The following is a 13563-nucleotide window of genomic DNA, read 5'->3' as shown; positions in this document are numbered from 1 at the left end:
ATTCAACCCTTTCCCTTCTTCCTCTTTTGTCCTTTTTTATTATTATTATATATCCTCATCATCATCACCATTTATTTATATAGCGCCACTGATTCCGCAGCGCTGAACAGAGAACTCACTCGCGTCAGTCCCTGTCCCATTAGGGCTTACAGTCTAAATTCCCTAATTTACACACACACACAGTCAGAGAGAGAGAGAGACTAGGGTCAATTTTGATAACAGCCAATTAACCTACTAGTATGTTTTTGGAGTGTGGGAGAAAACCAGAGCACCCGGAGGAAACCCACACAAACACGGGGAGAACATACAAACTCCACACAGATAAGGCCATGTTCAGGAATTGAACTTATGACCCCAATGCTGTGAGGCAGAAGTGCTAACCACTCTGCGCTTATCAATATATCATCATTGCCTTGTATTTATTGTATTCTAATATATTGGACTTTGGTTGCATTCATCCTCTGCGTAGGGTTTCCACGCATTTCCTGTTTGTAATTTTTTTGATGCTGTTAGTAAAAAGTTTTTTTTAAAAAAAGTAGAAGATAAATATATGTAAAACGTAATACTTAATTAGCACTTTGATCGTTCAGAAAAACAATTAACACATTTGCTTTTAATTGTTGTTCCGATAGATCATTGCAAACATAAGGTGTTCAATCATTTATCTGCTGAAAAAAATGATTTAAGCGATGAAGAATACAAAACCCCTCTAGCAACTCCTACCAGTAGCCCTCCACCGGAACTTGCCACCAATGCCGAGATGGACACCTCTAGCTGCAGTGGAACCGAGCTGAGTGAAGAAAAGCTGGAAGCTTATTTATTGAGCAATAAAATGTATGAGAAATACTCACTGTCTTTTAAGGATTTGCAGATCATGGTCGGACACGTGAAAGACAACTGGAAACACATTCAGGACAATGAGGTTGGGCCAACTCATGTTGTAGAGAAGTTCAATGTCCACTTAGAGTTGGAGCGCAGGTTGATGTACACATCCGACCCTCAGTATCCTGGGGCCGTGCTTTCTGGTACTCTGCCAGATTTAAAAATCCATATTAACGAGGATAAGATATTTGCGTTAAAAAAGTGCTTTACAAGCTTGACCAATTCTGAAAGCAGAGCGGCAGATAATATGCTTCTTAGGAAAGAGAAAATATTCATCGATACGGAGAACAATGGAAGGATGCAGGACTCTGTCATGAATCTTACTCAGAGCATCATCACTCTAGAGCAGCACACTAGGGAAGTTCTCGTTGAGTCAAAGCTTCTCTTAGCCGAGTTTAAAATCAACTATATGCAGCTTGGTGTTGAAAGTTGTGGCCGTTATATTTCACTTCTCAAAGTGTTTGGCACTAATGCCCATTTTGTAAAGAGACCATATGACGCAGAGGTCTCCCTTACTGTCCATGGTCTTCTCATGGTGGACACCATGCAAACTTATGGCTCTGACTTTGACCTTTTAATGGCTTCTCACAAAAACTTGTGTTTGGATGCCCCAACTGGAAGTCTACGAGAAAGCAGAGCACAATCTCCAGTCTCTGACACCAATGACTTTTCACCATCACATCCATGCCTTATTAAAAATAAGTATAATTCATTAGAAAATGTGACCTTGAAAGATCAGGAATCTCTCATTAGGCTTGAATACCAGTTTGTGAGCTCCGAATGCCCTTCAATGAATCTGGACAGCTCATTGCAAGTGATGACCGTGCAGGTTAATAATCTAGACATCATCCTTAATCCGGAAACGATGGTAGAACTTGTTGCCTTTCTTCAGAAATCTTTTCCCAGAGACCATGATGATGGAAGCCCTCAGCCTTTGAGAGTCGACTTTGAAAGCAACTTCAGAGACCAAGAATTTTTCCAGTCTACATACGAGCAGAACACCCAGGTCGCTATTGACATTCACAGATTAAACATTCTGCTCTTCAGGACGGTTACCATGCCTGATGGAAATAACAATGGAAGGAAAATTGCAACAGCTAGTATTGGTGGAACAAAGGTGAATGTATCTTTAGGAAGCAGGTTTGCTGTCAATGGCTCTCTCGGTTGCCTCCAGCTAATGGACCTAGCACAGGATTCTTCCAAAAACAAATATGTGATCAGTATAGGCAACGTCGCAGCTTATGAAAGTCAAGGAGTTGACGCAGAGTCTTTCGAAAGCATTTTCGTCACGAGAGACGCCAACTATATTCCAATGGAGGCTTTAAGTTTTACATTTATTGAACAGTCCAAAGCGGAATTTGCACTTAATCTTAAAATGGCATCTTTGCACTATAATCATTCAGCTAAGTTTCTGAAAGAGCTGACCTTGTCAATGGACGAGTTGGAAGATAACTTTCGGAACATGCTGAAGAGCGCGGCCTCCAAAGTGTCTTCTGTGCTGGCCACCAAGACGGCAGAGTACAGTGAAATTGTTTCTTTATTTGAGCCCCCACGTAAACATCGGGACTCTGTGCAGTATGAAGTAGACGAATATGATGCATTTTGTCCTCTAAATGCCAAAATGGATACTGTAAAACTTATTTTAAATATTAACATTGAGTCTCCGGTTGTGTCGATACCTCGCAGCCCTGGTAGTCCGGAGCTTCTGGTTGGACATTTAGGGCAAATATTTATTCAGAACTTTGTGTCAGATGATGACCAATCGAGAAGCGATAGGTTACAAGTGGAAATTAAAGATATCAAGCTCTACTCCTTGAACAGCAGCGTCCTTGCTGGACGCAAGGAATTCCGATGTTCAGAATCTGAATCGTCACGTCCAGTTTCCGGATCAGCGAGCGTGAACAGCCAGGAGGAAACTCAGTTTACCCGTCATGATTTCTTTGAATCTCTGCAAAAGAATCAAGGTGAGTGAGCGTTTTTTTTTAAGTTTGTGCATACGCTAATATTCTTATTGTAATCAGCTGGTGCTAATATGTATAAACTCCTGAGGTTCATTTTTTTTATAAATACTTCTATTAGGTCTTGTAAGAGTAAAATAAGGGGGACTGGAGGGTCCAGAAAAACAATGGGGGGGGGAAGGGGAACGGTGAGTTACAGCGCACATATGGTAAATACAGAAAAGATGAGAACAGCACAATGACATTCTCTCTGCCCCTTCACTTCCCTGATCGATTACAACAGAAAACCTCTTAAACAAATTCAAACGGCAAAAAAAACAATAGAGGACAGATGAAGTTGCTGAACTAAGTCTTCACTGTTGACGAGTGGGCGTGAGTAATTGTTAGAAGGGAGGGGGCAGTGGAGTATGTATGCCCTGTCTCCAGAAGTCATCGCCAAGTTGGGTTACAGGCCTAGATTGATTGGGGGAGGGGACTGTGATATTCAAGCCACGGCGAACAGATTGCAGTAAATGTAACTGAGAATACGCGTAATATGTTCAATTTCGTGGACATTCTCAACTCTGTCAATTGTAAAGTAGACTGCAGGTGGTTTGGATCCTTGCCAGCAGGGAGCTATTTGGCATGTTGTAGTGTTTAAGCAACGCCAGAGTATGAGATAGATATATATCTACCACATACTCTATCTAGCGTTGCTTAGACACTACAAAATGCCAAATAGCTCCCTGCTATCATATACACTAGTGAGTACATGTTTATTGGAATAAATTGTGTACTACCCTGAGACAAAAAAAATACCCATTGCTGTATATGTCTACAGATATTAGAAGTAATCACAGATTTCCATGACCTGTTATTTTAAAGTATTTGGTCCTTGGTCTCATGTATTAATGTATCAACCTTTTATTTATATAAGATATTACACAGCACTTTACATAGAGTGTTTGACCATTGACGTCTGTCCCTGCCCCAGTGAAGCTTACAGTATAAGCTCTCTACCACACACACTAACATTAACCTACCAGTCTGTTTTTGGACTGTGGGTGGGAACCAGGCGACACAAGGTGAACAACAAGCACCACATAGAATCACTGGTTGGAATCAAACCCCCCAGCACTTTCAGATAGCAATGTTTACCACTGTGCCACCCTCCTAATGGCTTTATATGGGCACAGGAACACTCAATGGTTTCTAATCTATATTGATGTTTGTAAAATGTAAAAAATGAAACTTAAAAAGTTTGGAGAAAGCAAACAAATGACTGCTAGATCCAATCAAAAGTCGAGGTCAGGCAGGGAATGACGCATTGTATAAACAATACACCACAGTGGCCAATGAGGAGGAGGGTCTCTCTTCCCGTTTATTGTAATATCTACTTGTTTAGTTAACAAGCCCTATTTCTTTATTTTAAACTTCAACCTTCCACCGGACGTTTTCTAGTATCTTTTTTTAATCTATAGTAGGGGATACATTGTACCATATATAGCACACAAGTGATGCTAATATATCTTTCAACTCCTGTAAATAATGCAAGTCTAAACAGTTATGATATCTTTGCTTATAATTACTTCAATATTTCTTAGTTAAATTTGTGTATTATAATGAATAATGAACCAACTTCTGTAAATTGATATGGCTATTGGAAGGCGAATCAGTTTAACAGCTTTGTTTTTAATAATCCAACATTGCCCACATTTGTAACGTATTATGTCTTGTTTTCCAGCGTTCCATATATTACACAATACTACAATACAGTTTAAAATGGAGAAGTTTGCTTTAGAGAGAGACTGCGAGATGACGTTTCCATTCTTGGAAGATTCCTTAGAGGTGGGAAGCATTTTGAAGATTGAGGGAAATTTTGTCAATCACGTTCAGGTAACTAAAGTTTATTAAGTTGGCTGTAAAAATCCAGGAGTTCTTTTTTTTAAGCTTTAAAAACATGCAATTTGTTGGCGGTCAATTTATCTGCTATGGATGTTAATCAATAATGTCAAACTGTGCAAAACATCTTTCATTTTTGTGTTCCTATATTCAGGTGGTTCTAGCAAAACACGTTTACGAACAGGTTCTGCAGACTCTTGATAACTTGGTATACAATGAAGATGTGAACAAGTTGCCACAAAGTTCTGATAACCCATCCAGTCCCGTAACACCTGACAAATCGGTTTTCAAAGGTGGCGATATCTCGAGCGAACAGAAAGAAAACCTCTTATTCAATACTACGAGCTTTAGATCCATATCGAATAAGTCTGTTTCTGTTCGGGAGTCCACACCGTTTACTCAAATTCAAGCCAATTTTTGCATCTCTGAATTACAGATCCAGTTGAGCGGCGATCTCACACTGGGTGCTCAAGGGTTAGTGAGTTTAAAGTTTCAAGACTTTGAGATTGAATTTAATAAGGATCACCCACAGGCATTAGCTATACAGATTGCATTACGCTCCCTTCTCATGGAAGACCTGCTTGAAAAAAATCCAGATTCAAAGTACAAGAATCTGATGGTCTCACGAGGAGCACCAAAACCTTCAAGCTTGACCCATAAGGAATATCTCTCACATTCGTGTCCCTTAGTATCTCATGTGGAATATCCAGACATGCCGCGATCCCTTCCTTCTCACATCGAGGAAGCCACGAATGTGTTCCAATTATACCAAAGACCCACCTGTACCTCTCGCAAGAAACAAAGCGAAGAACTGGGTTCCGAGTGCCCATTAACACCACCCCCCTCTCCTACATCTGAGAGATCAAAGTCCTCTTGCTCAAAGGACAGTTTTGACGACTCCTTGGTTCACATAAGTGTATTCTTGGTGGACAGAAAGCATCCTGAATTTTCTTCCAAGTACAAATGCATCAATAGGAGTGTGAATGTGGATTTTAACTGCCTTGATGTATTAATCACACTACAGACCTGGGTTGTGATTTTAGACTTTTTTGGAATAGGGTCAACAGCTGATAATCATGCCATGAAGCCGGAGCCAGTAGACACACGACAAGCAGTGAGATCGGAGAACACAACTCCAAGTGCTCCTGTCCAGGAACATACCAATACAAAGATGGATCTCAAGGTATGAAAAATATGTATATATGTATGTATTATAAAATTCGAAAATATAAGCAGTTTGGTTTTACTTGCAGATGTTAAGCATTATAATTTATTATTATAATTCTGATTATTTTTGTTTTTTATTTTTTTTAGGTTCACTCTCTGTCATTGGTTTTAAAAAATACATCTAGTGAGTTGGCCAAAGCGATGGTATCCAAGCTGACCACCCACCTTGAAACTATTGGTCAGTATGGTTGGAGTATGAATGTTTGGTTTATTGTTGTTCCATTGTGCTGTTGGGAAATGTTTCTAAACTTCCAAATTAGGTTCTGCAGTCTGTTTGCTTTAAAACATGGGTTGTGGGGTTGTAATACTCGTCTAGTTACTAAAGAAGTACTTTAAACTGGACATTTATTTAACATAGGTTAAGAACCCCAAAAATATATTTACTCAATACTAACTAGAGCTTACAATCTAGGGGGTGGGGGGGAAAGGTAGACAAACTGGGTGACACAGAAGGAATAGGACAGTGTGAAGATGGGAGTTAGTGGCGGGTTAGGAGGAGAGCTTGTAGCTTTTAAAATTAAGTTACTGTAATTAACAAAAAAAAAATGGGTTGTTCTTAAGGTGCAATATTTTAAATAGTAGTACTACGCTATAGATGGTAAGCTTGTGAGCAGGGCCCTCTTATATCTCTATCGGTCTGTTAATGCCCAGACTCTTTTTATTACTGTGTTTGATCCTACTCATAAAGCAGTATGCAGTATGCTGGCGCGATATAGATAAATGTTAAGAATTAAATAAAGCTTTCACTTTTTTCTGTATTGTAGAGGGAGATTTAGCCTTGCAGGGGAGCCTCGGCAGCTTGTCATTGAGTGACCTGACTGTACATGGGGAGCTGTACACCGAGCGCTTCACAACTAGTGGAGATGAAGCGTTGATATTCCACATTTTCAAGTAAGATGCATTTATTTTTATACACAGCTCATATTGTTGCCTGTATTTCTGAGTTCTTAATTGCTCAGACAAGATTTTTATACCAGTCTTGGGGGTATATTTACTAAACTGCGGGTTTGAAAAAGTGGAGATGTTGCCTATAGCAACCAATCAGATTCTAGTTAGCATTCATTTAGTACATTCTACAAAATGACAGCTAGAATCTGATTGGTTGCTATAGGCAACATCTCCACTTTTTCAAACCTGCAGTTTAGTAAATATACCCTTTGGTCTTTTTTCTTTTGGCCTGAATTTATATTTTTGGTGTGAGCTTTTGAAGTGGAATCATGCAATGAATTAGATTACGAGTAGCTTGCTTGTGGATGTCATCAATCATGATCCAAGATTTTCTTTATTTTTTTTAATAAGCCAGACACACGTGTGTAAATATGTTTTGATTTATACCTATCGGCTAAAGACAGTGGAGGCAGCCATATTTTGTGGTCTGAACCAGTATTTACAAGAACACAGACTATAAATTCTCTAGGAGGCAGCCACATTGTGGATACTTAGTGGGAGATTCAATTGGCCACCAGGTTTCGTACGAACCTTGCGACAAGTGTCTCCGCGGGATGTTTATCATTAAAATCTTTGGTAATTTTTGAGCAGAGAGTTCTGTACTATAATTGCCAACATCTGCCCCTTTGTGCCTCATGTCTCAGTAATAGTCACCGTTAATGTTAAATTGATAGGCTACATTCTCATGAAAATTCACCCCCAAAAATGGCTGCCTCTGCTGTGTTTAGGTAGAGGGAACACTTTAAAGGAAATGATCTTATAAAATTATGATGTACCGTTAAAGCAGCAGTAGAAATAGAAGCGGGTCTTTTAAGGATACCTATTCAATATGTCCACGTCAAGCGCTCAACCACTTGGCCATTAAACTAAAAGGTTTATTCCCTTTGGACTTAAAATTCAGATTTAAGCATCATTACTGACAGCACCAGATGCTGTACTCTACTATGTAATAGCCTGAAATCATTAGCTTCATCCCAATGGCTTAACTACTGTAGTATACATGTATGATCTTGTAAATAGGCTGCCCATATTTATCATAGGAAAGGGGATGGTTTAGTTTGTGGTGGTATTATCAATATGTCCCTGTTGTAATTCTCCAAGCAAGTGTGTTTAATTGGTAATGAGATAGCAGTAAATCACTTTAAATCCTTCAATAATTATCTGACTTGGCGCCATGTCAGTCCTAGACAAATCTCCATGGTGCGCCTATCAGCATGGCTTTATATCTTTACTGTGCTGTGATTGGTTGTCTCTGCTGATACTCTTACTGTATAGAAGGTTCAGCAGAACTTGAAGACAGAACAAAGGCACAGGGAGCCATGACCCTTTCATTAAGTGTTATTGTATTTTTTAAAAGAAGGACATCTGTTATGCATTGCTTTTGTGGTCAAATTAATTCTGTGTATATTATAGTCTAGTGTGTGGTGATATGTAATATAAATAGATAAAGGTTCTCCGTGTTTGCTTTATTTTGAACAGTATACACCATGTAACTGCGCTCTTATATTTTTCTTATACTTGGGCCAGGCCTATTATAACAGCAGAGTCTGTTCTGTCACCACTGGGAGGCAGGACCAATTAAAGAAAAATGAACTTGATGACTCTTAGAATTCCACCCCTAGGGTTGAGACACCCATTCTACATAAAGTAACCTCTGTTACTCTGTTCTGCTTAGGAAAGGACAGGAGTTGGGTCAGGGGGTCGGAGTCTCTCCCCAGTATGTGCATAATGGATTTTACTTAGTTAGTTTAGTCTTTATTTTGAGATAATGTGTTGTGCCATTCCTTAGTTAGGCCTGCCCTGTGTCCACCTTACTGCTGAGTTCTGTAAACTAGGACATGGCTTGATGGTATTCCTCTACCAGGGACATTTTGTTACAGACCAGTTACACTTAGCCTTTACTGGCTGCTGACTGTCACCTCTCCATGGATGTGACAGTTATGTCATTTACCTCCATTTATTTCTGCTTGCATTATTTGGTAGGAATATTTAATGTAATCCATTTTTTAATCTGTGTGTATTGCATAGTGTGCTAAGACTTGCTATGCTGCAACAAGTCTCCTCAACCTTCTACTGTCTTATGTCATGTGCTGGCTTTGAAACCTCTCTTTCTCAGCCTGTGAGCACTGCTCCTATTATACCCTGTTTCTATCAACCAATCAACATTTTCAACTGCCCATTAAAAACCCTCTTCTTTCTTGGGATCTTTGCTTCCGCTTTAACACCTTCCATTTGAGCCTAACGCCCCCCTTTTGAGCCTCCTGCGATCTGTAGCTTTATAATGATTGGTTGCATTCTTTTGGTTGTATTTGGAACTTCTTTTTCTTTTTTCTTACTTTTATATCTATAGAGAGGCTTACGTTGTAGAGAATTTATAGGCTGCGTTCTTGTGTTTTATTTGGTAAAAATCATGACATGCACTTATAATTACTTAATGGCTAGTCTGCATTTTATGAATTTCTGGTGTCTACATTTGTTATGAAAAATCATCCAGGCTGTAGTGTTCACTATTATAACGTGTATTGGAGGAACAAATTCTACTTCCTTCTAGGGATGAGCGCACTCGGATTTATGAAATCCGAGCCCACCCGAACGTTGCGGATCCGAGTCGGATCCGAGACAGATCCGGGTATTGGCGCCAAATTCAAAAGTGAAACTGAGGCTCTGACTCATAATCCCGTTGTCGGATCTCGCGATACTCGGATCCTATAAATTCCCCGCTAGTCGCCGCAATCTTCACTCGGGCATTGATCAGGGTAGAGGGAGGGTGTGTTAGGTGGTCCTCTGTGCTGTTTAGTTCTGTGCTGTTTAGTTCTGTGCTGTTTAGTGCTGTGCTGTGCTGTGCTGTTTAGTGCTGTGCTGTGCTGTGCTGTGTTCTGCAGTATCAGTCCAGTGGTGCTGTGTGCTGTGCTCTGTCCTTCTGAGGTCAGTGGTGCTGCTGGGTCCTGTGCTGTGTCCTGTTCAGTCCAGTGGTGCTGTGTCCTGTGCTCTGTGCTTCTAAGGGCATAGTTATTTCCCCAATATTCCCCTGTGTTTAAAAAAATAAAAAAAAGTTTTTTTAAAAAATACCAAAAACTACTTTAATATTTTTTAATTACCACAAAATTTTCACAACCAATCCTGCAGTATAAGCCCATTGGTACTGCAATATTACCAAGTTCACACATTCAGCAGTAAAAGTCCAGTGGTACTGCAATATTACAAAGTTTACACATTCTGCAGTATCAGTCCAGTGGTGCTGTGTCCTGTGCTCTGTCCTGCTGAGTTCCGTAGTGCTGCTGGGTCCTGTGCCGTGTCCTGTTCAGTCCAGTGGTGCTGTGCCCTGTGCTCTGTGCTTCTAAGGGCATAGTTATTTCCCCATTATTCCCAAGTTTTTAAAAAATAAAAAAAAAGTAAAAAAAAATAAAAAATTTAAAAAAAAAATAAAAAATAATAATTATAACCAAATTTGCAAAACCAATCCAGCAGTATAAGTCCATTGGTACTGCAATATTACCAAGTTCACACATTCTGCAGTATCTTGTGCTACATATAACGGAGACCAAACATTTGGAGGATAAAGTAGGGAAAGATCAAGACCCACTTCCTCCTAATGCTGAAGCTGCTGCCACTAGTCATGACATAGACGATGAAATGCCATCAACGTCGTCTTCCAAGCCCGATGCCCAATCTCGTAGTACCGGGCATGTAAAATCCAAAAAGCCCAAGTTAAGAAAAAGTAGCAAAAAGAGAAACTTAAAATCATCTGAGGAGAAACGTAAAGTTGCCAATATGCCATTTACGACACGGAGTGGCAAGGAACGGCTTAGGCCCTGGCCCGTGTTCATGACTAGTGGTTCAGCTTCACCCACGGATCTTAGCCCTCCTCCTCCTCCCCCCCCCCTACAAAAAATTGAAGAGAGTTATGCTGTCAGCAACAAAACAGCAAACAACTCTGCCTTCTAAAGAGAAATTATCACAAATCCCCAAGGCGAGTCCAAGGGTGTTGGTGGTTGTCAAGCCTGACCTTCCCATCACTGTACGGGAAGAGGTGGCTCGGGAGGAGGCTATTGATGATGTAGCTGGCGCTGTGGAGGAACTTGATGATGAGGATGGTGATGTGGTTATTGTAAATGAGGCACCAGGGGGGGAAACAGCTGATGTCCATGGGATGAAAAAGCCCATCGTCATGCCTGGTCAGAAGACCAAAAAATGCACCTCTTCGGTCTGGAGTTATTTTTATCCAAATCCAGACAACCAATGTATGGCAATATGTAGCTTATGTAAAGCTCAAATAAGCAGGGGTAAGGATCTTGCCCACCTAGGAACATCCTCCCTTATACGTCACCTGAATAACCTTCATAGTTCAGTGGTTAGTTCAGGAACTGGGGCTAGGACCCTCATCGGTACAGGGACACCTAAATCCCGTGGTCCAGTTGGATACACACCAGCAACACCCTCCTCGTCAACTTCCTCCACAATCTCCATCAGATTCAGTCCTGCAGCCCAAGTCAGCAGCCAGACTGAGTCCTCCTCAATACGGGATTCATCCGAGGAATCCTGCAGCGGTACGCCTACTACTGCCACTGCTGCTGTTGCTGCTGTTAGTCGGTCATCTTCCCAGAGGGGAAGTCGTAAGACCGCTAAGTCTTTCACCAAACAATTGACCGTCCAACAGTCGTTTGCCATGACCACCAAATACGATAGTAGTCACCCTATTGCAAAGCGTATAACTGCGGCTGTAACTGCAATGTTGGTGTTAGACGTGCGCCCGGTGTCCGCCATCAGTGGAGTGGGATTTAGAGGGTTGATGGAGGTATTGTGTCCCCGGTACCAAATCCCCTCGAGATTCCACTTCACTAGGCAGGCGATACCAAAAATGTACAGAGAAGTACGATCAAGTGTCCTCAGTGCTCTTAAAAATGCGGTTGTACCCACTGTCCACTTAACCACGGACATGTGGACAAGTGGTTCTGGGCAAACGAAGGACTATATGACTGTGACAGCCCACTGGGTAGATGCATCCCCTTCCGCAGCAACAGCAACAGCTGCATCAGTAGCAGCATCTACAAAATGGCTGCTCATGCAAAGGCAGGCAACATTGTGCATTACAGGCTTTAATAAGAGGCACAACGCTGACAACATATTAGAGAAAATGAGGGAAATTATCTCCCAGTGGCTTATCCCACTTAGACTCTCATGGGGATTTGTGGTGTCAGACAATGCCAGTAACATTGTGCGGGCATTAAATATGGGCAATTTCCAGCACGTCCCATGTTTTGCCCACACCATTAATTTGGTGGTGCAGCATTACCTCAAGAGTGACAGGGGTGTGCAGGAGATGCTTGCGGTGGCCCGCAAAATTGCTGGACACTTTCGGCATTCAGCCAGTGCCTACCGCAGACTAGAGGCACATCAAAAAAGCTTGAACCTGCCCTGCCATCACCTCAAACAAGAGGTTATGACGCGCTGGAACTCCACCCTCTATATGCTGCAGAGGATGGAGGAGCAGCAAAAGGCCATTCAGGCCTACACAGCCACCTACGACATAGGCAAAGGAGTGGGGATGCGCCTGAGTCAAGCGCAGTGGAGACTGATTTCCGTGTTGTGCAAGGTTCTGCAGCCATTTGAACTTGCCACACGAGAAGTCAGTTCCGACACTGCCAGCTTGAGTCAGGTCATTCCCCTGATCAGGCTGTTGCAGAAGCAGCTGGAGAAAGTGAGGGAGGAGCTGGTAAGCCATTGCGATTACAGCAAGCATGTAGCTCTTGTGGATGTAGCCCTTCGTACGCTTTGCCAGGATCCGAGGGTGGTCACTCTTTTAAAGTCAGAGGAATACATTCTGGCCACCGTGCTCGATCCTCGGTTTAAAGCGTATGTTGTGTCTCTGTTTCCGGCGGACACAAGTCTACAGCGGTGCAAAGACCTGCTGGTCAGGAGATTGTCCTCTGAAGAGGACCGTGACATGCCAACAGCTCCACCCTCATTTTCTTCCACATCTATGGCTGCGAGGAAAAAGCTCAGTTTTCCCAAAAGAGGCACTGGCGGGGATGCTGATAACATCTGGTCCGGACTGAAGGACCTGCCAACCATTGCAGACATGTCTACTCTCGCTGCATTGGATGCTGTGACAATAGAAAAAATTGTGGATGATTACTTTGCTGACACCATCCAAGTAGACATGTCAGACAGTCCATATTGTTACTGGCAGGAAAAAAAGGCAGTTTGGAAGCCCCTGTACAAACTGGCTCTATTTTACCTGAGTTGTCCCCCCTCCAGTGTGTACTCGGAAAGAGTTTTTAGTGCAGCGGGGAACCTGGTCAGTGAGCGGCGAAGGAGGTTGCTTCCTCACAACGTTGAAAAAATGATGTTTATAAAAATGAATAATCAATTCCTCAATGAAGTACAGCACTGCCCTCCAGATACTACAGAGGGACCTGTGGTTGTGGAGTCCAGCGGGGACGAATTGATAATGTGTGATGAGGAGGAAGTAGACACTGTAGGGGGAGAGGAATCAGAGGTTGAGGATGAGGACGACATCTTGCCTCAGTAGAGCCTGTTTAGTCTGTACAGGGAGAGATGAATAGCTTTTTTGGTGTGGGGGCCCAAACAAACCAATCATTTCAGTCAAAGTTGTTTGGTAGGCCCTGTCGCTGAAATGATTGGTTTGTTAAAGTGTGCATGTCCT

At 41.8% G+C, this 13563-nt stretch overlaps 1 protein-coding gene across 3 annotated transcripts in view; it reads left to right on the top strand.

The window, feature by feature from the left end:
• Positions 1-13563, top strand: part of VPS13D (vacuolar protein sorting 13 homolog D) — a 169742-nt gene that overhangs the window by 26889 nt on the left and 129290 nt on the right. For all 3 annotated transcript variants that reach the window (XM_075189940.1, XM_075189941.1, XM_075189939.1), the window contains exons 19-23: positions 633-2846; positions 4564-4715; positions 4876-5904; positions 6036-6126; positions 6713-6839. In XM_075189940.1, coding sequence (XP_075046041.1) covers positions 633-2846; positions 4564-4715; positions 4876-5904; positions 6036-6126; positions 6713-6839 — 3613 coding nt within the window. The remainder of the gene's footprint in view (positions 1-632; positions 2847-4563; positions 4716-4875; positions 5905-6035; positions 6127-6712; positions 6840-13563) is intronic.

Source organism: Mixophyes fleayi, chromosome 11, assembly GCF_038048845.1.
Source record: "Mixophyes fleayi isolate aMixFle1 chromosome 11, aMixFle1.hap1, whole genome shotgun sequence".
Lineage (NCBI taxonomy): Eukaryota > Metazoa > Chordata > Amphibia > Anura > Limnodynastidae > Mixophyes > Mixophyes fleayi.
Note: the sequence above shows the minus strand (reverse complement) of the source record. Positions and strands in the feature narration are given on the sequence as shown.